Below are 26,866 nucleotides of genomic sequence, written 5' to 3'. Positions count from 1 at the left end.
TAAAAGTCTGTGCTGACCAATTGGCCCCCATCTTCACCCATATCTTGAATAAATTGCTAGAGATGTGCTATGTTCCTTCTTGCTTCAAATGCTCTACTATCATCCCAGTGCCAAAGAAGCCCACCATCAAGGAACTGAATGACTACAGACCAGTTGCTGTAACATCTGTAGTCATGAAAACCTTTGAAAGGCTAGTGCTGTCCCACTTAAAAACCACCACGGATCCGCTGTTAGACCCCTTGCAATTTGCATACCGAGCAAATAGATCAACAGATGATGCTGTTAATATGGCTCTGCGCTACATCCTACAAAATCTTGAATCTCCAAAGACCTATGCAAGGGTCCTCTTTGTAGACTTTACTTCAGCATTCAATACCATCATTCCAGACACAATTCTAACTAAGCTAAACCAGCTAAGATAAACACACTTGTAAGTGGATCATAAGCTTCTTAACAAATAGGAAGCAGCAGGTGAAGCTAAACAGAATCACATCAGATACCTGTACAATTAGCACAGGGCTGCTCCAAGGCTGTGTGCTCTCCCCACTTCTCTTCTCTCTTTATACCAATGACTGGATCTCTAATAATAATAATAATAATAATAATAATAATAATAATAATAATAATAATAATAATGCATAAAATGGAAGACGTGAAAATAACAAAAGCAATGGTGCAAAGACAGTCAAGAAAAGTGAAGAACTGGAGTGCACCTGGACCGGATGAGCTGCATGGCTTCTGGTTAAAGGCACTTACAAGTCTGCACAAAAGATTGGCAACCCAGATGAACCAGATCCTAAAAACACCTGAAAATGATGGATGGATGACAACTGGAAGGACATTTTTGATCCAAAAAGATAAAGAAAAAGGAAAGGACCCTGGAAACTATAGGCCAATCACCTGCTTGCCAACAACATACAAGCTTCTTACTGGTATCATTGCAAACCAAATCTATGGATATCTGGAAAGAAATAACTTGCTTCCTGTAGAACAGAAAGGATGCTGCAAAAACTCAAGAGGAACAAAAGATCAATTGCTGGTCGACAAGATAATCCTAAAGAACTCAAAGAAAAGACGAACCAACCTGTTCATGGCTTGGATAGATTATAAGAAAGCATTTGATTCAGTTCCCCATAGCTGGATCAAGAAATGCCTGGAAATATTAGGCATCAGCAGCAACATACAAAAATTCATGGAATCTTCAATGAACCTCTGGAAAACAAAACTTATGGCTAATGAAGAAGAACTGGGTGAAGTTGAAATTAAACGAGGCATTTTCCAGGGCGATTCCCTTTCACCCCTACTTTTTATACTCTCAATGCTACCACTGACAATCATTTTGAAGAAGATGAACTGTGGATACGAACTTGCAAAGAAAGGACTGAAAATCTCGCACTTGATGTACATGGATGATTTGAAGCTGTTTGGTAAAACAAAAGCTGAACTGAATTTATTAATTGAAAACACAAAAGAATTCAGCCAAGACATTGGTATGCAGTTTGGAATTGACAAATGTGCAACAATAGCAACCAAAGCAGGCAAGATCATAGAAGAGGATGGAATAGAACTAGAGAATGAAGAAATGATAAAGGCAGTAAAATCAGAAGAAGGCTACAAGTACTTGGGAATTTTAGAAGCCTCTGACTTAATGCATAATAAAGTCAAGGAATTAACTTCAGCCAAGTACATTCGACGAATTCGTAAGATATTAATGTCCAAATTGAGTGAAGGAAACATCATAAAAGCCATAAATACCTGGGCTATACCTGTGATTAGATACTCTGCAGGAATAATTGACTGGACCCAGATGGAGTTAGACAATTTGGACAGAAAAACAAGGAAGCTTATGACAATGAATCATGCCTTGGACCCTAAAAGTGATGTTGACCGATTATATTTACCAAGAGCAGAGGGTGGTCGAGGACTCCTACAAGTAAAGCAGACTGTGGAAGAAGAAAAATGCAGCTTGAATGATTACATCCAGAAAAGTGAAGAACCAATGATTAAGAAAGTAAATAAAGGAGGCCTTTTAAAGACAACTAAAACAAAAGCAGAATATAAGAAAGAAGTAACTGAGCAGCGAGCTGAAAATTGGAAACACAAAGCTCTGCATGGCCAATACTTGAAAAGTATTGAAGGCAAAGCTGACCAGAAACTAACTTGGAACTGGTTAAGATCAGGAGTACTGAAAAAAGAAACAGAAAGCTTTATTTTGGCAGCTCAAGAACAAGCCCTAGCCACAAACTGTATGAAGGCAAAAATTCAACATGTTACCACCAACAGCAAATGCCGCCTCTGCAATGAAAAAGAAGAGACAGTTGACCACCTGATCAGTGGGTGCAGCAAAATTTCACAAACTGACTACCTACAATGCCATGACCGTGTTGCTAAAATCATTCACTGGAAATTGTGCCAGAAGTTTGGATTTGAGTACAGCAAAAACCACTGGGAACATCAGGTTGAGAAAGTTTTAGAGAATGAGAAACTCAAGATCTTGTGGGACTTTAGGATTCAGACTGACAGGTACTTGGTCCACAACACACCTGACATAACAATAGTTGAAAAGAAAAAAGTATGGTTCATTGACATTGCAATACCTGGTGATGCACGAATTGAAGATAAGCAGCAAGAAAAAATCACCAAGTACCGGGACTTACAAATTGAAGTTGAGCGACTGTGGAAAAAGAAATTGTGTGTTGTCCCGATTGTAATTGGAGCCCTCGGAGCAATACCCAAAGGGCTACCCCGCTATTTAGAAATTCTAAATTTGCCGGACTTGAACATTTTGACTCTACAAAAAACCACCTTACTCAGAACAGCTTACATCCTCCGACGATACCTTAACAGTTCCTAGGTCCTTGGTTAGGACTCGAGCTGCTGAGCTATTAACCAGCCTCAAAGGCTGTGAATCTCACTAAAGATTAACCAATAAATAATAATAATAATAATAATAATAATAATAATAATAATAATAATAATAATAATAATAATAATAATTTTATTTCTATACCGCCCTTCTCCCGAAGGACTCAGGGCGGTGTACAGCCTATTTAAAAACAGAATCAACATCAATTTAAAATAATTTAAAAATATTAAATAAATTTGGCTTAATTTAAAACCCCAAAAATTTAAAACATCCAATTTAAAATTATATTGCTAACCCAGCCTGGCGGAACAACAGAGTCTTGAGTGCGCAGATGATCCATCTGTTAAACTACTGAAGTTTGCAGATGACACAACAGTGATCGGTCTCATTCAAGACAATGATGAATCTGCATATAGATGGGAAGCTGAACAACTAGCCTCGTGGTGCGACCGGAACAATCTGGAACTGAACACATTCAAAACCCTAGAAATGGTGGTAGACTTTAGGAGAAACCCTTCCATACTTCCACCTCTCACAATACTAGACAACACAGTATCAACAGCAGAGACCTTCAAATTTCTACAAGAAATTCGCAAGATCTAAAATGGACAGCTAACATCAAAAACATCATCAAAAAAGCACAACAAAGAATGTTCTTTCTGCATCAACTCAGAAAGCTCAAACTGCCCAAGGAGCTGCTGATACAGTTCTACAGAGGAATTATTGAGTCTGTCATCTGCACCTCTATAACTGTCTGGTTTGGTTCTGCAACCCAACAAGACAGACACAGACTTCAGAGGATAATTAGAACTGCAGAAAAAACAATTGCTACCAACCCGCCTTCCATTGAGGACCTGTATACTGCACGAGTCAACAAGAGGGCTGTGAAAATATTTACAGACCCCTCACATCCTGGACATAAACTGTTTCAACTCCTACCCTCAAAACGATGCTATAGAGCACTGCACACTAGAACAACTAGACACAAGAACAGTTTTTCCCCGAACGCCATCACTCTGCTAAACAAATAATTCCTCAACACTGTCAAACTATTTACTAAGTCTGCACTACTATTAATCTTCTCAGCATTCTCACCACCCATCTCCTTCCACTCATGACTGTATGACTGCAACTTTGTTGCTTGTATCCTTATGATTTATATTGATATTGTTCCTGATTGCTTATTTGTACCCTATGACTATCATTAAGTGTTGTACCTTATGATTCTTGATGAATGTATCCTTTCTTTTATGTACACTGAGAGCATATGCACCAAGACAAATTCCTTATGTGTCCAATCACACTTGGCCAATAAAAAAATCTATTCTATTCTATTCTGTCAGATATAAATGCCTTATTCTCCAATGTGTAAATAGTGTACAGACAGGGTATCAGGGGTTAATTTATTCTTCACTTCTTAATGTATTCATAATTCACCACTCCCACATATAGCTCCACCCATTGTATATATAAGGAGCTACCTACACCATTTCCCCTGCTTCTATCTGTGAATATTCAGTGAATATAGAATGCCTAATGTAAATAAAAGAATATATAGTTAAATCTTTAACTCTTGTTGATCTTATTGAGTCTGATCCTGAAAATATTGCAACAAACTGGTAGCAGAGGATGGTTAATTGACTCAATAAAAAAGCCTTAAAATGTCTAAGAAAGATAGGCCCAACACCAGGGCCTACAGCAAAGAAATGGAAACGGAACAAGAAATAATCAACGAATCCACGAATGCAATTTCGAGAGAATCCGAAGAATACACCACTGAAGACGAAGAAATAATTGATGACCAGGAGGAAATCGAAATAGAAAATAACGAACTCAGGTCAGAGATATTAAAACTATTAAAAAGCCAGAAGAATGATGAAAGCCTCATCGCGAACCTCCAAGATATGCTAAAGAACAGCGGAGCAGCGAGAGAGAAAAACATCACCAATGAAAAACCCAAAGAGCCAAAAATAGTGAGTAATATGACTGCGGAGAAAATCATTACAAAGAAGAAAAACGATGATCCCGCGCAAAAATTTGAATGGCAGCCATCTTGGTTTCAACCGGCCTCCAAGATGAACGAAGAAGAGCCAATCAGCAATCTCGATTCAAAATTTCTGGCGCGAAAAATATTACCGGACAACGAAAACGAAAAGGAAGATTCAAACACCTCAGAAGAATCAGAACCAGAAAGCGAGGAAGATCCAACAAAACACCAAATAAAATCAGCGATGAAAACGCTCTTTGCTGCATTTGGGCCAAAACTGAAAATTACTAAAAGGACACTAAAAAAGCGAACGAGCAAGCCAATGCCTCAAGACCTGCCCGCTCCCATCCTGACTACTAGAGCGCTGACGCCGGAACCCAGAGAGCCCTGCCGATACCGCCCTACGCCGCAGACCGAAGCAAGCACCAACGCTTTCAATAGAAGAAGAAGAACAGCCACCGTCGCCAGAACGCCCAAAGTCGAACCAGAGACCGACTCATCTGAAGAGGAGCAGAACGAGCGGGCCGCAATGAGGAGAACCTTCCACGACGACGCCGAAGAAGAAATGGACAACGCGCATGCGCGAAACTACGCTGACGATCCGGGAAGACATGAACAGGAGAGAAGATCATGCAGACTCGTAGCGAGCATCCCCATGCCGTTTTGCAATTTTCTGCATTTACGAGACCACGGACTACCTCAGGTTGTAAGTAATGGACCCAATAATGTCGGAAATTTACCCAGTGACTTCCCAAAACTAAGGGTTGATGGCATTAATTTACAAGAATGGTATCAACAGCTCCAGGTTGTCTTTATGAAGGAAAACTTACTGTTTTTTATCACTAGTCCCCCAAAAAGACCTTGGACACTAAAAATAGATTGCTTACACCATAGAGCTTTTTTCTTAATAATATCTAGTGTGTCTCCTGCAATGTATCACAGCATTAAGCCAAATTTGACTGTTTCAGAAATTATTCAATGCATGTTTAATTTGTTTCACAGTGACAGTGTAGCCACCACCACAAGGATATCTAAAGACTTCTTTTCATCTAGGATAAAACCAGGGGTTTCCATAAGTGAACATTTAATATCTTTGAACAAAATAAGAGCTGAACTGCATTTAAGGGGGGAAGTGATTTCAGACCAAACAATGAAAAGTGTCATTATCAACTCACTTGACCCATCATGGGACAATTTCATGTCACATTTAGACACAATCAATCTAGGGTATTTATCCATAGAAAGTCTATCTAACAAATTGATAACAGAAGATAATTCTAGAAGGAATCGTTCTAACAATCACACAGAACATAAACCATATAGGAAAGTAGCTTTTCAAGAAAAATATAGTGGAACATTTAAATGTCATAATTGTGGATCCAGGGAACACAATAGAAGAGATTGCCCAAAAGTCTTAAAAGAAAGATATAGATCAGAATACAGAAACAAACACGATTATAGACAGCCTTCCATAGAAAGGCATAGATATAGGAGCCCACCAAATCACAGAGAGAATAGAGGGGGCAGAGACAATTCAAAGGATAGAAAGTCTGGTTCACTGAATGGATTAAATAAACAAGACAACACTAACACACAACAAAGTGAGAACAATAATTGGCTTATTGATTCTGGAGCAACTAATCACACCACTAATAACAAAAGTATATTGTCTTCATTTGCAGAAGATAAATTTGTAATTAAGGTTGCTAACCAAGAAAAGGTTCAAGTATTAGGTAGAGGAAATGTAACCTTGCCTGGTTTAGGAAAAATAGAGGGGGTATTACTAATACCTGAAATACCTCATAACATATTAAGTGCCATAAAACTAAGCAGAGATTCTGACATTAACATTGTTTTTTCAAAAGGAAAGGCAACTTTGGAAAAGAATAAAATAAATGTAGGCACTGTGGTGACTAAAGGAGGACTACCTTACCTAATAACAAAAGAAAAATGGTTACATAACATTGATTCAAATATGGAAGATTGTATTGAAATAGATGATGAGAATGTTAGCAACAGTGACAATGATGAATGTAAAATATCTCATGATCACACAGATGCACACAACGATAAGAAACCAAAGATAGGTAAACCAATTCATGATGAGTGTGCTCACATATTGCATAGGAAGTTAGGACATGCCAGTTTTCCTGTAGTGCAAAAAATGACTGAACACGCAGAAGGTGTTAAAATAAAGAATTGTGAAAATTATCTGGAATGCTCAGTATGTAAATCTACAAAACTAAAAACTAGTCCCAGGCCAAGAAAATCTACCAGATCAACTAACAAAATTTTTGATTTAGTACACATGGACTTAGTTGGTCCATTAACTCCATCAATCACTTATAGGAAACGTTACTTCCTGACAATAGTGGACGATTATAGCCGCTATGGATTTGTTTACACACTAAAACACAAAGATGAAACATTTCAAAAATTTAAAGAATTTTACAAACGCATAGAAACACAACACAACATCAAAATAAAACAAATTATGACAGACAGAGGATGCGAATTCATGTCTAAAGAATTCTCACAATGGTTAAAAGACAAAGGAATGTTACATTACACATCTAGTCCATTTTCTCCGTTCCAAAACGGGATTGCAGAGAGAAAAAATTCCACATTACAAACCATGATTAGATGCACATTGGAAGATGCTGGCTTAAGCAAACAGTTCTGGTCAGAAGCCTTACATTATTCAAATTACACACAAAATAGAACATGGTCCAGCATTATAAATAAGACACCATATGAAGTGATGTATAATAGAAAACCAAAATTAGCACACATGCATATATTTGGAGTCACAGCAGACGTACACATACCTAAGCAATTAAGAAGAAAGGGAGAAAATGTGTCCAGGAGACTCAGATTTATGGGATATGAGACTGGCACTAAAGGATACAGATTCATTGATAGTAACAACAAATTTATAGTCTCCAGAACAGCTGTGTTCCATGAACAAGCTAACTGGTCTAAATTACATCTTAATGAGATATTCCCAAATAAACATGAAGATACAAAATCTCATGAGAAAGGGACTATAGAAAAACAAAATACCAACAAATATAAAAACAAAACCAAAACTTGGACAAATAGCCAACTCAAAATAAAGACAGATACACTAACAAAAAAGGAAGCAAGATATTTGCATGATAACGATAGTAAACCAGAAAAAATCATTAGAAACACCAGAAATCAAATGCCAAATAAATACAAGGATTATGTAATGCACATGAATGGTGAACCAACAACACCCAATACATACGAGGAAGTGTTAAAACTTCCTCACGAAGAAAAAGAAAAATGGGAATTAGCTATGAAGAAAGAGATGGAAAGTTTACAAGGACTAAATGTATTTACACCTGCATCTGCACCTAAAGATAAGACAATTATTGGTACCAGATGGATATATAAAATTAAGAATTTAGAGGGAGGAAATACTCTATACAAAGCTAGATTGGTTGCACAGGGTTATGCACAGAAATATCCAGAGGACTATACTGACACGTATTCCCCCACTGTAAGAACAGAGAGTGTCAAAACAGCTCTAGTGGTAGCTTCAGCACTCAATCTAGATGTATTCCAATATGACATACAGACTGCGTACCTACACGCAAAATTAGATAAAGAAATATACGTGAGAGCACCTCATAGTCCATACACAAACAAAAATGAGACTTGGTTGTTAAACAAGAGTTTATACGGGCTAAAACAATCTGGTAAACGATGGTATGATTGTTTAGTAAAAGTACTTAAGACCATGGACTTCAACGCTACCACTGCTGATAATTGTTTCTTTGTCAAGAGGGGTGATGATTACGTTGAATTTGTATTGATTTATGTGGATGACATTTTATACATAGGAAAACATAAGGAAAGAAGAGAAATTTTTGTAACTAAACTAAATGAACATTTCTCATTGAAATCTTTAGGCAAGGTAAACAAATACCTTGGTGTCCAAATTAATAAGACAAAAGGGGGATTCAAACTTACCCAGAGAGATAAGATCATAGATCTTTTAAATAAATGTAACTTAAACAATGCCAAACCTTGTGATACCCCTATGCAAACTGACTTTCTAAGGAATTCTGATGAATCTTCTCCCGAGTTCAAGGATAATACATTCTATAGATCAATCATAGGTTCACTCCTTTACATATCTAACTGGACTAGACCGGACATCACTTTACCACTCAATTTATTATCTAGGCATGTCAGCAAACCAACAATGTACCACTGGGAAGCTGTTAAAAGAATTTTAAGATATTTAAAAGGTACACTAGACTTTTGTTTAATGTTAGAACCTAATGATATTAAAGAACCAAAGCTTACGTGTTATGCAGATGCAGATTGGGCTGGAGACACCTCATGCAGAAAAAGCACATCTGGTTATGTATTTCTCTTAAATGACTGTCCAGTCTACTGGTACACTGGTAAACAAGAACTAGTGGCTACTTCAACAACAGAAGCGGAATATGTTTGTTTATCCAAGGCCGCAAATAATCTTGTATGGTTTAATGATTTAATTTCAGATGTTTGGAAAAAACCTGCTCTGCCTTTTGTTATGCATGAAGACAATAAAGCAGCCATTGAAATATCTAGATCTGATGCCATTGGACAAAGGTCCAGACATATAGATATAAAATTTAAACATGTGAGACAATTATCTCAGGATGGATTTATTAAAGCAGTGCATTGTGACACTTCAGAACAATTAGCTGATATATTAACGAAGCCTTTACCTTCTAAACAACATAGATACTTAACCTCTAAGTTGTATGTTTTGTATTGTCCTGAATCTGAATGTAACTGGTGTTGTATAACGAATCGGCATTTAGAGGGGGATTTGTCAGATATAAATGCCTTATTCTCCAATGTGTAAATAGTGTACAGACAGGGTATCAGGGGTTAATTTATTCTTCACTTCTTAATGTATTCATAATTCACCACTCCCACATATAGCTCCACCCATTGTATATATAAGGAGCTACCTACACCATTTCCCCTGCTTCTATCTGTGAATATTCAGTGAATATAGAATGCCTAATGTAAATAAAAGAATATATAGTTAAATCTTTAACTCTTGTTGATCTTATTGAGTCTGATCCTGAAAATATTGCAACATATTCTATTCTAAAAAATCTTTCTTTCAATTACTGATATGTGAACCAATGGCAAAAATAACCTTCTGATTCTAGCTCTTCCCTCGACTTTAGGGTAGGATCACGAGAGTTGAAAGGGATTATTTTACCATAAGTCCACCAGTCTGGCTTTTCTTTTCTAAAAAAGGCTTCCTGAGGCGACACCCAAAGAGGCAACTTCATAAAAAACCTTATTATATATTTATTCGAAACTCAACATTAAGTTTGACTTTTTCATACCATAGATAACAGTGCCATCCAAACTTTAATTCATGGCCCTCTAAATCAAGTAGCCTCTTGTTCTGGAGGTTTACCCACTCTTTTAACCAGGCCAGACAGCATGCACCAAAATACAATTTCAAATCTGGTAAACCCAAACCCCCTCTTTCCTTGCATCTTGCACTAATTTGTATCTAATTCTAATTTTTCCCCCCATGCCATATAAACTTAGAAATGTCCCACTGCCATTGTTTAAATGGATTATTAGTTGCAAGCAGTGGTGGGTTGCTCCCGGTTCTGTCTGGTTCTTAAGAACCGGTAGTAAAAGCGGTGGGAGGCTCCGCCCACCCACCTGGATGTCATAAGGTATGATCTGTGCATGTGCAAAAGCTCATGTGCGCACGCACGCACTCCAGTTGCGAACCAGTAGTAAAGGTAAGTAGAACCCACTCCTGGTTGCAAGTATTGGTAATGTCTGAAACAGAAAAAGCATCTTTGGCAAAACATTCATCTTAATTACAGAGATTCTACCCAATAGTGATGAATGCAATTTGTCTCATCTTTGTAAGTCCTTTTTAATATCATTCCAAAGAGGCACGTGATTATTTTGAAACAATTTTATATTTGTGTTTGTCAATATAACCCCCAAGTATTTCACCTTTTTCTCAACCTTAAAACCCCACTTTTTAGTCGATGTATCACGGTCCTGAGATGACATGTTCTTGATCAATGTTGTTTTCTGTTTGCTTATTTTAAAACCCACCAAAGCCCCAATCTAATTTAATTTCCTCAACAAATATTCTAGATTATTTTTTGGGTTTTGCAAAAATATAACCAGATCATCAGTAAATGCCCTTAATTTATAAACTTCTCTCTTGATCTCTCTTGATGAGCTGAAGAAGCTTCTTGGATGAGAAACAAAATGTCTTCAAAGAGAAAGTCCAGTTGCCTCTTGAAAAAGCACCTTTGGGATTCTCTCTTGATAGTTATACCTATTATTTTCTCATCTTACCTTATATCTCTATTCAAAACTTCCAACACTAAGATGAACAGTAAAGGAGACAAAGGGCATCCTTGTCTGGGATCCTTTTTAATTTCATATGAGTTAATTAAATCACCATTAAAAACAATTTTTGCTTTCTGGGATGTGTAAACTGCTTTAACTCCTTGAATAAAGTTCTCTCCAAAGTCCATTTTTTCCAGCACTTTAAATATAAAAGCCCAATGAGGACCCAGTTTGTGGGGGCAATAAGCTGACTTTGTATCAATATACAAAAGTATGAAGGCTATTGCTTAACGCATTGTAAGCCACCCTGAGTCTCCGGAGAAGGGCGGCATATAAATCAAATTAAAAAAAATAAATAAATTGTCAAAGGCCTTCTCTGCATCTAAAATTATTAAAGCTGCCTGTTTCTCATTATGATATTGTAAATATTCAATAATATTCAATACAGTCCTCACATTACCTCTTAGTTGTCTTTTTGTCAGGAAGCCAGATTGATCTTCATATATATATATTAGTCTTTCTGACAAAACTGCAGCAAAGAATTTATAGTTCTTATTTAATAATGAAATTGGTCTGTAATTCTTTGACCCTCCTTTGGTAACAACACAATATTAGCTTCCTTCCACATTTGAAGTATCTTTCCCCTCTATAATATATCATTCACTGTATCTTTTGATGCTTGAATAAGCTCATCCTTAAAGCAGTGGTGGGATTCAAATAATTGAATACCCAGTTCTCTGCCCTAATGATCATCTGGGTAGGCATGGCTGGGTGGCCTGCCTTGCCTTGCCTGGCCTTGCCTTGCCTTGCCTCGCCATGCCCAGCCCAGCCCAGCCCAGCCCAGCCCAGCCCTACCTCACCCCTCCCCTCCCCTCCCCTCCCCTCCCCTCCCAACCACTCCTTGTCATATCTGGCCTCACCTCTCCTTGACATACGACCACAATTGAGCCCAAAATTTATGTTGCTAAGTGACAAATTTATTATGTGAATTTTGCCCCATTTCACAACTTTTCTTGCCATATTTGTTAAGTGAATCACTGCAGTTGTTAAGTTAATAACACGGCTGTTAATTGAATCTGGCTTCCTCATTAACTTTGCTTGTCAGAAGGTTGCAAAAGGGGATCATATGACTGTCATAAATGTGAGACAGTTGTCAACCATCTGAATTTTTATCATGTAAGCGTGAGGATGCTGCAATGGTCATAAGTGTGAAAAATGGTCATGTCACTTTTTCTAGTGCCATTGTAACTTTGAATGATCACTAAATGAACTGTTGTAAGTCAAGGATTACCTGTACAAAAATACAAATAGCTTCTTTGTTTGCAAAGAGCTGCCCTTACCAATCATTAGATTAGAAATGGGGGAATATACACTAAAGATCAATGAGTCACAGCCATCATGGAAACCTAAACCATTCTGTCTGAATACTTTCCTTTTCATCAGCAATACCTGCAACTTGAAGTTACAAATCAGGCAGTGTGTCAGAGCACCTTGAGGAATTAAAATAGTTAAAATGCAATAATAACTATCAGCAGCCAACTCTTGCTCATAAAGTGAAACCTGTTGGATGCTTATCCTATGGCTGGGTAGATAATATATAGAAAACTATGTTCTGTAACTTTAATTGCTACAAGATGACTAATTGGCTGTGCTAAGCAGACATAAAAGAAGGCAGGAAGTTCATTCACTTCTGCTCCTGCTATTAGAAGGTTGAACTGCTGAAAGGAACCTTGTCTGTGTTACTGAAGAGAACTGGAATTGTAAGCAAACTATGTTTTTGTGTTGAACTGTGATTATTTGAAGAAGTGTTATCTTTGTTTTGAGAAGCCAAGTTTGTTTTTTTTTACTACAAGTAAAGACTGTTTATTTTTCTTTACACATTCAGAGTCTGTGAGTATCTGTGTGTTTTGCTAAGCAACGTATCTATTCGCTGTCTGGTCCGTTGCACCACTTTGTAGCGGGCAGTTTTACCCTCAACAAAACCCTTTAGCAGAGAGGTCATTTAAGGTCTCCAGAAAATGGGTAGGCATACTTGGGCTACAAAATGCTGAGCTAGAGACAAATTAACAAAGTATATAGGGGACTCAGGTTCAAGTCTCTTCCCTCACAAGTTTGTCAGGATCACAATAAAATTAGTACATGCCACAGATATCTAAATAAACTTCAAGCCTGGTGCCATGTTACTAAGTTTTATTATCATGAGAGAAAACTAAAACAAATTGGAGGGAGGATCCACACCCCTACCTCCTATTTCTTTTAATCTTACTATCAGTGAGCAATCATGTGCCTTGGCCACTCCAAAACAATGCAAGAGACTCCTATCCCAAAGGTGCTTTTTCAAGAGGCAACTGGACTTTCTGGAAACCAAGAAAGCCAAGTTGCCTCTTGAAAAAAGCACCTTTAGGACAACCATGACCTGGACAACTGGAGAAACCTTATAGACAAGAGACTCCTGTGCTCAGTGAACTAACAGAGCACCCTTTTCCACCCAGGAGAAGCAATCCTTAGATCCATTTGCACCACTTAAAGATACCAGCTGGTCTCACTCACCTCACCTCACAAGATATCCTAAGGAAATCATCCAGATTTAAGGAAAGATTGTGTTGGAGGGAAGAGGGAAAGACGCAGCTTGGAAAAAAAAAATATTTTGTAGGCAGCATTGCTTAACTTGATCAGGCAGGCAGCAGCAGTCCGAAAAGATTACCTCATCGCTTTCCATTGGGGGGGGGGAGACCTCCCAAAGCTCTATTTTTTTGTAACAAACAAACAAACAAAAAAGCCAAAGACTAGCCAGATCGCTCCATTTAGAGAAGATTATGGATCCAGGGAAGAAAGAGGCCTGCCATTGCTCCCTCCCACCCTTAATTGGGGACGGAGGAGGCAAGGAGTGGCTGGGAGGGGATTCAGCCATATTGGAAGTGCATCCCAGAAGGACAGTGCCAGGAACCACTAAAGCAGTGTAAAAAGCTTAAAACAATCCTTCCCCTTTAAAAAAAGTCAAGCCCTGGAATAAAAGTACCAACAAAGGAAGAAAAACTGCATAAAAGCCGCTCAGGCTATAGAAAGTCTGGGTGTACTGCCAAGAATCATTAACAGCTGTTACAATGTAAGAAGGCTTAACTGAAGAGGCAGTTCCTGAAAACACTTCAGCAGGGCAATAAAGATAAACAGGATTAGACTAGGAAAAAATACACAGAGGCACATTAAAACATCTCCTTCCTGCCTTCCTGACAGGATTAACCCCTTAAAGTGAGAAAAACAAAGGGCTGTTGGAAGGAGATTTCTTCCAACAGCCGGTTCACCAAACTGCTCACAAAGTTAACAACTGGTTCTGTTAAACCGGCTGAATCCTACCACTGCCTCAAAGCACTTATACTGTTGGCTTGTAAGGCATCTGGGCCTGGAGCTTTACCATATTTCATTTTTTTAATGGCATCTGATATCTCAAAGGCAGCTATTGGATCATTCATAAATTGTCTCTGAATTTGTGATAATTTAGGCAGCTGTTGTCTTGAAAGATATTCATCTATTTTTGACATTTCTAACTCCTGTCTTTTATACAAGTTAGAATAAAATTATGAAAAGATGTTTTGGTAAGTTCATTATCTGTTATTACATTGCTGCCTTCACAAATTTTCTCCATCATTCTCTTTTCTCTTTCCTTTCTTAGTTTATATGCCAACATCTTCCTGTTTCTATTTTGTTTCTATTTCTTGTACTGTTAACATGGACAGTTGTTGCCATAGCAATTTAATTTGATGTAAACTTTTAGCATCTGTAGGTGTCTTTTGCAGCTCAGTTTCTCTCTGTCTGATTTCATCCAGTATTTCATCCCTCATCTAGAACTTGACATGTAGGGATTATAGAGACATGTCCATATGTGGTTCCCTTGACAACAATATGGGAGTGTATTGCCACTTCTGAGATTTTTTTTTTAACTACAGCGCTAGAATTTCCTGATGATTTCCAACTGGAGTTCTAATCAGATCCACCAAGTCTTAGCCTTTCTGAATCCAGCCAAGATTTTCTACATCTTAATACTGTATATTAGACTTAAACTGAGAAGAAAATAAAAATACAGTTTTCTCTGCTTTATTAATGAAAACTTTTTTCCATGACAGCCAGTTTGGTGTAGTGGTTTTAAAGCATTACGCTAGAAACAGAGACACATTGAGTTCTAGTTCTGCCTTAGGCATGCAGCCTACTGTATAACCTTGGGTCTGTCATAGTATCTTAGCCCTAGAAGAAGCAATGACAAACCACTTCTGAAATTTTGCCAAGAAAGTTACAGTTGCCATGAGTCAACACCAATTCAGAGGCATTTCCCCATAAAAGAGATATTTTGCACAACTACCTCATTCTCTCTGTGTATTTACTTCTCTTCTTTTGAAAAAAGTTACATATTTCAATTGTCATATTCCAATCATGAGAACAATCCAACCAATCATATTTGGTTTCCAGTATTAAGAATATAAATGCATGCTTATTTCCCATACTTCAAGCTCTACTATATAGTGTTTAAAAATTAATGTACTGATAGATTACCTCTAGGTTTTTGTCTCCAAGCACAAGAGAATCCGTTAAAACCTTTTTATCAATTTCACCATACTTTAGCCAAACACATTTTACAATTCTGTGATATAAGCAACTCATTACCTACAAAAGTGAGACCAGAACCTGAGAAACTAAGTATCAAGATGATTTTTACTGACTTTTATTTGAATGATATTTAAGCCACTTATTTGTATCACTTCAGTTCATCTTGGATTTTACATAAGTGGGAAAAATTAATTATATGGATTCCAGATTCGCTCTGTAAGGGAAAATACAGAACACCAACTCTCAAAGGAAGGCTTATCTATTTGGTAAATATAGCAATAACAATAGCACTTAGACTTATATACAGCTTTACAGTGCTTTACAGCCCTCTCTAAGAGGTTTAGAAGTCAGCATATTGCCCCCAACAATCTGGGTCCTCATTTTACTGACCTTGGAAGGAGGGAGGGTTGAGTCAACCTTGAGCCAGTGAGATTCGAACTGCTGAACTTCTGGCAGCCGGCAATCAACAGAAATAGCCTGCAATACTGCATTCTGCACCACTGCGCCACCATACAATATGCTGTCCAGGCCTGTTCTCTGATACCATCAAGCCTCTATTTATTAAAAATAAAAACTGAATCCAAATACCTGCAATTCTGGGATTCCTATAACATATATTATGAAGAATAGTTGTACAATATACAGTAAATTTCAATTACAGGTAGTCCCTGACTTACATTTCATTTAGTGACCATCAAAGTTACAATGGCACTGAAAAAAGTGACTTATGACCGTTTTTCACACTTAAGGCAGTTGCAGAATCCCCTGGGTCACATGATCAAAATTCAGACACTTGGCAACTGACTCATATTTATGACATTGCAGTGTCCAGGGTCATGTGATCAACTTTTGCAACCTTCTGACAAGCAACCTGTCACTAACTTAACAACTGCAGTGATTCACTTAACAACTGTGTCAAGAAAGGTCATAAAATGGGGTAAAATTCACTTAACAATTGTCTTCCTTAGCAACAGAAATTTTGAGCTCAGTTGCTACCTGTACCACAAAACTGCTTAAATAAAACTAATGATATATGTAAAAGTAAAGTGAGTACCAACCCTGGCCGACTACATCCATTCCTCCCTATCCAATTTGAAAAAAATCTTGCTGCAACTCACCATTCACTAAAAGATTTCCACCATCAATTTATGATGGATGCATTACTTGGAACCTGACAACTCTTTTCAATATGAAAGAAAGCTTCTGTTTTGTATTCAGAATCTTCCAGTCATTCCTGTCCTCTCTAGTCTCCTCTCCCAAAGCCCAGAGAGTGATTTCCAGTCATGATAAACAATACTATCCCTTTTTTAATTATAGAGGATTTGTAAGTGAAGGATCATATTGTATCACAAATGCAGCACAAGGTGGTGCTATTGCATAACAGAGAACAATATCCAAAAGCCATCTGCTCTTCTGGTGGCCTGAAAAAATAAGACATTATTATGCACACAAACCTTAAAGACAAAGGCAACAGATTTTATGAAAAGCAGACTTAAGAAATCTGGGGAAAAATACATCCAGTTCAAGATACAGAGATAGGACAAAATAAAGATTTCTTGGGAGGAATAACTATGGACAGTGATTCCTGTATTTTCATTCTGCATTCAAGTTAACCTGTATCAATGGAAAGAGGGGGTATTAGAAGGCAAGTTCTGGCTTTTTTTCTCTGTCTAAATATTCTCTGTCTAGAAATGTGTGAGTCTTTGCGCTATTCAGTGCCTGAAGAAAAGAAAACTGGGTTTCTAGTAGTTAATGTGCTGAAAGATTTAAAAATAGATGTAAAGGAATTATCTGCTAGGAAAGCCAAGCTAGTTCCAAAGGGCTCTAAAGAGTATTTCCTGCTGGATCTTCATTCTGGGAACTTAATATTAAAGGATACAATCGACAGAGAGGTTCTGTGTGGTCAGAATGAGCCCTGTATTCTATTCTCTGAAATTGTGGTAGAAAATCCATTACTGCAACATGGAATTGAAGTTGAAGTAGAAGATGTGAATGATAACGTTCCCAAATTCTCTAAAACTGAGTTCCTTTTTGAAATATCTGAACACATTCCAACAAAGACCAGATTCCCTTTGGAAAGGGCTAAAGATTTAGACAAAGGAGAAAATGATGTTCAGAATTATACGCTTACTCCTAATGAACACTTTAAACTAGAAGTGTAAACTCACACTGATGGTAGCAAATATGCAGAACTGGTTTTAGAGAAAGCATTAGACCGTGAGACAATTCCTCAGATTACCCTAATTCTACAAGCAGTGGATGGAGGGTTCCCAAGGAGAACTGGTATAGTGCAAATAATAATTGATATTTTAGATGCAAATGATAATGTTCCTCATTTTGAACAATCTGTGTACAAGGTGCAGGTTGTGGAAAATAGCCCGGCAGGTTTATTGGTCACTAAAGTTGCAGCCAGTGATGGTGTTAAAGATGTCTATGCTCACATTACTTACACTTTTAGCCAAGTACCAGGAAATGTGCTCAGATCATTCAATTTAAACAATCATACTGGAGAAATTACCCTTGTAGGGAAAATTGATTATGAAGAAAATAGCAAATATGAACTGAATATCAAAGCCACAGATGGAGGGGGACTATCTGCTTACTGCAAAGTCCAGGTGGACATTGAGGATGAGAACGACAATGCCCCAGAAATAACCCTATCGTCTGTCACTAATCCCATACCAGAAGATTCTCGCCCAGGAATCGTGGTGGCCCTCTTTGGTGTCAGAGATCAAGACTCTGCGGACAACAGCAGAACTATTTGCAACATTGATTCAAACCTGCCCTTTATCCTAAAATCCACAAAGAACAATTATTACCAGCCTGTGACTCAAAAGCCATTGGACAGAGAACAAATGTCACAATATAACATTACCATCATAACCACTGACCAAGGATCTCCCAGTCTTACTTCAATAAGAATTATTACTATTTATATTTCAGATGTCAATGACAACCCTCCAATATTTGAAAGATCTTTCTATGATTTCCATTTGAGAGAAGATAACATTCCAGGTTTGCTCATTGGATTAATTCATGCAATTGATTTGGATGCAGAGCAGAATGCCAAAGTAACCTACTCTCTTTTGTTTGGAAAGATCAGGGAAGAGCCTGCATCATCTTTCATCTCCATCAACTCTGAAACTGGGAACTTGTTTGCCATTTGATCTATAGATTATGAGGATATACAGGATTTCCAGTTAACAGTGAGGGCTGTAGACAAGGGCTCACCTCCCTTGAGCTCAGAAACGATGGTCCGAGTTCTTATCATGGATGAAAACGACAATGCCCCCTTTATCCTCTGCCCTCTTCAGAACAGCACTTCTCCATCAAATGATCTGGTTCCCAGGGGAGCAGAGACAGGCTACTTAGTCACCAAAGTGGTGGCAGTGGACAGAGATTCAGGGCAGAATTCTTGGCTTTCCTATCAATTGCTGAAGGCCACAGATCTGAGTCTCTTCACTGTTGGGACTCAGAATGGGGAGGTGAAAACCATGAGGTCAGTGAACATCTGAGACAGTTTCAAACACACTCTTATTGCGGCAATTAGGGATAATGGGCATCCTCCTCAGTCTGCCTTTGCGACCCTAAGAATTCTTCTAGTGGACAGCTTCTCTGATTCTTACATGAAAATTATGGATAATCCTAAGAGTGATGTCCCGCAGGAGGGAGATCATACTCTAACACTGTATTTGATTATCTGTTTGGTTGCCATCTCATCCGTTTTTCTGCTTTCTGTCATGGTGTTTATTACAACCAAGTTTCAGAAGTGAAGGAAGTTCATAGGAAGTTCTCATTCTGCATTGAATTTCTCCGTGGAGCAAAATATACAAGGAAACTGTGGAGATCATATTTCTGATACATATTGTCAGGCCTACAATTATGAAGTATGTTTGGTGGGTCTTTAAATAATGAGTTCAGATTTCTCAGGCCAATATTCCCTATTTTTTCAATGGATCCAAGGAATTCAACAGACTCTCAGGATACCAAAACTCATGTCAAGGAAAATGAACTGATGTCTCAGGTAAGTATAATGTTAAACCTTTCCAACAGTTTTTTATCTTAAATTTCTAATATTTCATTATTTAAAGATGCCATAGGGACCAGCTTTTCTAAAGTTAATTTTAAAAAAGTTGTGTCCATGGATAGACTGTATTGTTATGCATTTATTTCTGAATAAATCCTTTTGTTTTGCTTACTTTTTTAAAATTTCCTTTGGGTTTTTTTCTCACTATTTTTCTGTAGTCGTCTTTTGTAATGTTCATTTTTGCCCATCATTTGAAGAAGTCAAAATCGTCTTCCCTATTTAAGGTAGAGAATTTTCATATGTTTCTTTGAGTCTCAGAAAGGCTGGAAAGAACTGCAGCTGAAAGGAAAGTTAAAGGCTTTGAATAAAAAAACCTTTCACTTTAGAAAGAATCCCTCCTATGTTCTCTTCCTCACTTATGCATTGATGGTCAGGATATATATTCCATTTCACATTATTTTCTGGTTAAAATAGAAAAAAGGCATCTAAATGTCAGTATATTGTGGGATATGAAATTGGGAAGGCAGGTGTTCCAATTAAAGCTGGATTCCCTGCAAATGCTATTCTCATATTAATAATTGTTGTTATGATGTTACAATATTTTATTTGAAAATACACAGGCATTCTTAAACAGGTGGGCAATATGGGTATACTGATCATGATTCGAGAGCTTTTAGATGCTGATCACATGAACATCTTTATACATCTTATACAAAGAGCTGAATGAATACAATCTGCACATATTGGCCCAAAAAACTCACAAAAGTTTTTGCCTAGCAAAATGAAAGCCCAGTGTGTAAACTGGTGTCCCCCACCACTTCAGAGAAGGACTTTGAAGGAGCACTTTGTAAAATCTCCAGCTTTAAACAAAATCTTCCATTTGCTTTTAACATGCAGTAGAAAAACAGACTTACATAACTCACTAATCCTTGTTAGTGCCATCATTCAAATGGTGTCACACAACTGAAGACTTTGCATATTCAGTGCTACCAATGCACAGGTATAGAATAGCGATACCTGGCTCAATAGTAGTAAGTGCAAGAGAACTTTTGGACACCTAGTGGACAATCACTTAAATATTAGCTAGCAGTGTGCTGCAGCCATCAAAAAAGCCAAAGCAATTCTAAGGCTGCATTATCAGAGCAACAGGATAGGATAGGATAGGATAGGATAGGATAGGATAGGATAGGATAGGATAGGATAGGATAGGATAGGATAGGTAAACTGGAATCAAGACCAAGTGAAATGTTAATACCACTTTATAATGCTTTGGTAAGAGCACACTTGGGATATTGCATTCAGTTTTGGTCACCACAATATAAAAAAAGTGTTGAGACTTTAGAAGAAGTGCAAAGAAGAACAACAGAAGATGATTAGGGTACTGGAGGCTAAAACATACGAAGAATGGTTGTGGGAATTGAGTATATCTAGTTTAATGAAAGAGTAGGGAGTAGGGGTGTAGGGAATAGGAGTAGGGGTGATAGGATAGAAGTGTTCCAATTTCTAAGGGCTGCCACCAGTGGTGGGGTTGCTCCCGGTTCGGTCCGGTTCTACCGAATAGGTAGTAACTTTAGGAAGTAGTTCTCCGAACTGGTAGTAACGGCAGCCAGGCCACACCCCCGAACCAGTTCCCCGGTCACTGCTTGCTCACCCACCTGAAGCTGGCCAGAGCAAAGAAGCCTCTCAGCCGCCTGGCCGCAGGGTGCCGAAAAGTCCTTCAGCCGGTGAGAAGAAAGCTGCGTATGCACAAAGATGGCGGCAGCGACCGGAGGTCTTTCCGGTGCTGTGTGCCAGTGGCTGGGTGGAAAAGAAGCCTCTCGGCTTCCATGTTCAACAGCAGGCTCAGTCCCTTCGCACAGGCTCACTTTTCTCCACGCCGGAGAAGGATCAAAAGGCGCGGAGCAGCCTTTAATTACAAAGTTGCCTAGATGAGGTAAAAGAAAGGGAAGGAGCCCACCGAAGCTGACGGTGTTGCAGCCGCCCCCCACTCCCCACAGCTTGGAGCGCCAAGCGGAAGAAGTCCTCGGCTGTTGTGAAGAAGCGGCAGCTCTGAGTGCGCTATGCCCACTTCTTTCTCTTTGAGAGATGCTTTGCAAACAAGGTGCAAAGCGGCTCTCAAAGAGAATGAAGCAGGCGTGGCGCACCCAGAGCTGCCGCTTCTTTGCAACAGCCGAGGACAGAAGAGTTCGCTCAGGAGCGACACCAGCGACACCAGCAAGGAAGGCGGCTGGGAGGGAGGTGTAGCCTGAACTCTCTAGAATGGCTAAGCAAGTGTGGGGAGGTGAAGGGGAGTGGACTTGGCCCTCTGCATGTTGCATCCCCCTCCCAGCCTTCGCCCGCGCCTCCGTGCCACCACCGTCTCCTGAAGCTGCTGCCGTTGGAGCCGCGACAGGGATGGGGATAGCCCAGTAAGCTGGGTCCCCCAAAGTGGTGTGGAGGCGCGGGGGGAAGGCTGGGAGGCAGTGCAACACGCGGGAGGCTCCCCGCAGTTCCTTGGCTCATCTGGGCTACAACTGAGTCCGCTGCCCTGAGGTGGCGGAGTGGGTTGCTCCGGCTGCAACCACAAGAAAGGCCCGTCAGAGGTGAGAAGGGGTGCTTTTCAGCCAGGAAGGGCAACGGAGGGAAAGCCGAGACGACCACCGCCACCCCATGCGTCCTGACCTGGATATGGGGCCAGAGTGTCAAAAAAAAGTTTCAAAAAGTCCCAAAAATTTTAGCCACCTTTTTGGTGGGCGTGGCTTGGGGGGGGTCATGTAACTGAGTGCGTGAGTGACATCACGTTGGCCATGCACAATCAGTCACGCCCCCCACCTAGCCACACCCACCGAACCGGTAGTAAAAAAATTTAGAACCCACCCCTGGCTGCCACAAAGAAGAGAGAGTCAACTTATTCTCCAAAGCACCAGAAAGCAGGACAAGAAGCAATGGATGGAATCTAATCAAGGAGAGAAACCAACCTAGAAACTAAGGAGAAATTTCTGACAGAAAAACTAATCAGTGAAACAACTTACCTACAGAAATTGTGGGTGCTCTAACACTGGAGGTTTTTATGAAGAAATTGGACGCCCATTTTTCTGAAATGATACTTCCTGCTTCAGCAGGGGATGGACTAGAAGACTTCCAACGTCCCTTCCAACTGTGTTATTCTGTTGTGTAGATAAAGAAATGTCAGTACATCATAATATATACATTTCCTAGAAAATTGCATTATCATTAGAGTGACATCAGACTTTGGTTTTATCAACAGCCTTCCTCCGCATTCTAGTGGATGGCAAAATCTTAGATCTTTGCTTTTCAGTATAAATAAATATTTCCATCTACCAAGTTGAAGCTATCAACTTCAATTCACTCCTAATATGTTTATCATCATGTAAAGGAAAATAAATTATTTAGCCAGGTCCAATACTGTTTTTAACATTAAAAATCTAATAATACAATTTAATAAGGATTCCCTACAGTTACATACCGAGTGGATTTTATTCATATTTTTCTGTGACTGAAATTAGTTAAATCTAAATGGAGATGATTAACATAGATCCTTTCCTCTTATTGTTCTGTTCTGATATAATTTAAACAATTTATTTCTGGGCACCCTCAGGGAAAATTATATTGCAATGCTAGAGTTGTATCCCCTTCTCTCAATGTGCTGTTGAACAATAATATTTTTTGTGGATTAGGTAACTGGAATCTCACCAACCTTAAGAGCCATCATTTCCTGTGGAATCTTCATATTTCGAACAGGTAGAGAGTCTTCAAAACTATGATTTATTGCCTTTAACAGTAAAGGCCTTTATTGCCTTTAGAAGAGTGGATTCCTCAGACAGCCACATGATGGCAGAATAGGCAAACATATTACTGGGAACTCGGAATTTTGGTGTGAGCCGAAAAGAACAAAAAATTACGACTAGGGTTCTGCAAGAAGACAAGAAGATTTTAACCAATGAAAAGATGAAAGCTGTGAGGTAAAGCAGCAGGAAATTAGTTCTTTGTGAGAGACAAAAACTGGATGAAAGTAAGGAGATTTATATTCTGTTCAAGAATTAAGGAGAGTCCTGAATCATGGAACAATGCATTAGGAGTAAACAAGGTATGTATCTTTTTTGGTTGCTTTGTCTTCCTAAAGCATTATGTATTTCAATCTACTATTCTTCACCTGAAGAAACCAACAGTGGTTCTAAAGTGGCTAATGTGTTGAAGGATTTGAAACTGGAAGAACAGGAATTCATTGATCGCAGAGCCCATCTCATTTCTGAAAGCACTAAGCAGTATTTCTCCCTTGATATTCATACTGGGGATATATTGATAAATGATAAAGTAGACCGGGACATTCTGTGTAGCCAGACAGATCCTTGCATACTTACATCTCAAATTGTGCTTGACAACCCTTTGGAATCATACAATATTGAAATAGTAATAGAAGACATAAATGACAATGCTCCCAAATTCTCTAAAAATGAATTTGAGATAAAAATTCCTGAGAATATTCCTACAAATATGGCACTTCCCTTAGAATCTGCAGATGATAAGGATCTAGGAGAAAACAGCATCCAAAACTATACACTCAGCACCAATGAATATTTTTGGCTTCATGTGCAAAGGAACAAAGACGGAATTAACAATGTGGATCTTGTTCTAAAGAGATCACTAGATAGAGAAAAGGTGCCACATCTCAATATCACCCTAATGGCTGTTGATGGTGGGGTACCACAGAACACAGGCACTGTTCAAATTAACATTGATATTCTGGACATAAATGATAACCCTCCTCAATTTTCCCAATCTGAATATAAGGTAAAAATAAAGGAAAACCTTCCTACAGGCACTGTGGTGGCTAAAGTGGAAGCTACAGATCTTGATTTGGGTTTAAATGCACAAGTCACCTATTCATTCCATAGAACACCTGAAAGAATAAACAGTTTGTTCCTTTTAAATGAAAGATCTGGAGAAATCACTCTTAGGGGACAGATTGATTATGAAAAAGAAAGGAGTTATAGCATAAATATCAGAGCAACAGATGGAGGAGGACTTTCGGGGCACTGCAAGATACTTATAGAGGTTGAAGATGTCAATGACAATGCCCCAGAAGTGTCCATTCTATCTCTGACCAGCAGCTTAAAGGAGGATTCGGCTTTGGAGAAGGTGGTGGCCCTCTTCAGTCTTAAAGACCAAGACTCTGGAGACAACAGCAAAATGGTCTGCTCCATAGAGATGAATCTCCCTTTTGTGTTGAAAGCCACCACAAACAACTTTTATCAGCTTGTGCTCCAAAGTCCCCTAGATAGAGAAAGAGTCTCTGAGTACAACATCACTATCACTGCCATTGACTGGGGATCTCCTAGGCTCACTTCAACAAGATTGATTAATGTTCAGATCTCTGATGTCAATGATAATCCTCCCCTTTTTGAAAAGTCTTCATATGACATGCAGATCAGGGAGAATAATATTCCAGGCTTCCTCATTGGCTCAGTCCACGCTCTGGATCTGGACACAATGCTGAATGCTAAAGTGACTTACTTAGTTCTGCCTGGGAAGGGTGATGGCCTGGTGACCCCTTACATCTCAGTTAACTCTGAAACTGGAAACATGTATGCTCTCCGATCCCTGGACTATGAACAGATAAGAGGCTTCAGTATTACTGTGAGGGCATCTGATGGTGGTTCTCCTTCCTTGAGCTCAGAAGTGATTGTTCGAATCCACATCATAGATGAGAACGACAACGCTCCCTTCTTCCTGTATCCCCTTCAGAACAACACATCCCCATGCAATGAGCTGCTTCCCAAGTCAGCCGAGGCTGGCTATCTGATCACCAAGGTGGTTGCAGTGGACGCAGATTCTGGCCAAAACTCTTGGCTTTCCTATGAATTGCTGAAGGCCACAGATCCAGCCCTTTTCAGCATAGGAGTACAGAATGGGGAAGTGAAAACGAGGAGAGCCCTGAATGAGCGAGACACAAACAAGCAGAGGCTGGTGATACTGGTCAGAGACAATGGTCTCCCTCCACAGACCAGCACGGCATTGCTTAATGTTCTTCTTGTGGATGGCTTTTCGGATCCCTTCCTAAGGAGGGTGGATGTCAGTGTACAAGAACCGGAAGAAGATAAAACCTTGACCAAGTATTTGGTGATCTGCTTGGCTGCAGTCTCCTTTGTGTTCCTGGTCTGTATTGTTGTGCTTATTGTGGTCAAAGTGTTCAAGAAGGACCCCCAAAGCCAATTTCCTACTACTCATCCTCACTTCCCACCTGCCAATTCTGATATTCCAGAAAACTGTGCTGATCCACAGACCGGATCTCTTTCAAAGACTTATCATTATGATGTTCGTTTGACTGGTGGATCCTTAAGTAGCGAGTTCCATTTTCTCAGGCCTCTCTTTCCAGTGTTTTCGGTGGGAGATGTAAATATTCCTGGGTACCACAAGAATTCTGGCTGTGAAGATATCTCTGAGCAGGGTGCAGATAGCCAATTACACGAACAAGTGAGTTACCTTTAAGTATTTATATATTTTTTCATATTATTTCACAAAGACTTTTTTCTCTTGTTTTGAAAACTAATTTGGAGGCTGGAATTTGACAATGTGTTGAATCTTTTACTGATGTTACTTTTGCTCCAAAGTTATATGAAAAAGATACGGCTTGCCCAATAATAATCTGCAGTCCTAATAAATATTATGACCATTGCTTGTAAATCCCTGGCACTGACATTGTCTTCATGAAGCCCAACTCTAGACAATGATTATTCTGCTTACTCCATTTCTATTGTCTGTGATTAGACTAGTGTCAACTCGCAAAGCTTCTCTAGCCTGCTCCTGAATTGCCATAGGCAGGGTGATGGGGAACTGAGCCTTGCAGCTGCATAGAGGAATTTGCACCTCAGTCGAAACAATGTACATCCTAGCTGGACAAAGTCAAGGCCATCTCCACAGAAAACAGTAATGGCTGGAGGGAATGACTTCTATGACCCGCAAAATTGCTTCGTTGGGGAATGTGACTAATGATTTTGGGGCGTGGTTGGGTGGG

General features: G+C 39.1%; 2 protein-coding genes across 2 annotated transcripts in view; both read left to right on the top strand.

Annotated features, from left to right (window-relative positions):
• The window catches only part of LOC148114798 (putative protocadherin beta-18), a 34,254-nt gene extending 15,263 nt beyond the window's left edge, over positions 1-18,991 (top strand). Inside the window, exon 3 of the mRNA XM_087890720.1 lies at positions 18,188-18,991. Within this exon, the coding sequence (XP_087746846.1) occupies positions 18,188-18,991 (804 nt within the window). The remainder of the gene's footprint in view (positions 1-18,187) is intronic.
• Positions 18,992-19,075: 84 nt separating this feature from the next.
• LOC117662295 (protocadherin beta-16-like) lies at positions 19,076-26,340 on the top strand. The gene is made up of 4 exons (XM_087890719.1): positions 19,076-19,323; positions 19,788-19,848; positions 23,529-23,592; positions 23,975-26,340. The coding sequence occupies exons 1-4, from the start codon at positions 19,076-19,078 to the stop codon at positions 26,338-26,340; spliced, it is 2,739 nt and encodes a 912-aa protein (XP_087746845.1).
• The last annotated feature ends 526 nt before the right edge of the window (positions 26,341-26,866 follow it).

Source organism: Pantherophis guttatus, chromosome 3 (genome assembly GCF_059756535.1).
Source record: "Pantherophis guttatus breed Tessera chromosome 3, ASM5975653v1, whole genome shotgun sequence".
Classification (NCBI taxonomy): domain Eukaryota; kingdom Metazoa; phylum Chordata; class Lepidosauria; order Squamata; family Colubridae; genus Pantherophis; species Pantherophis guttatus.
The sequence above is the reverse complement of the archived record's forward strand: the minus strand, read 5'-3'. Positions and strand labels throughout refer to the sequence as shown.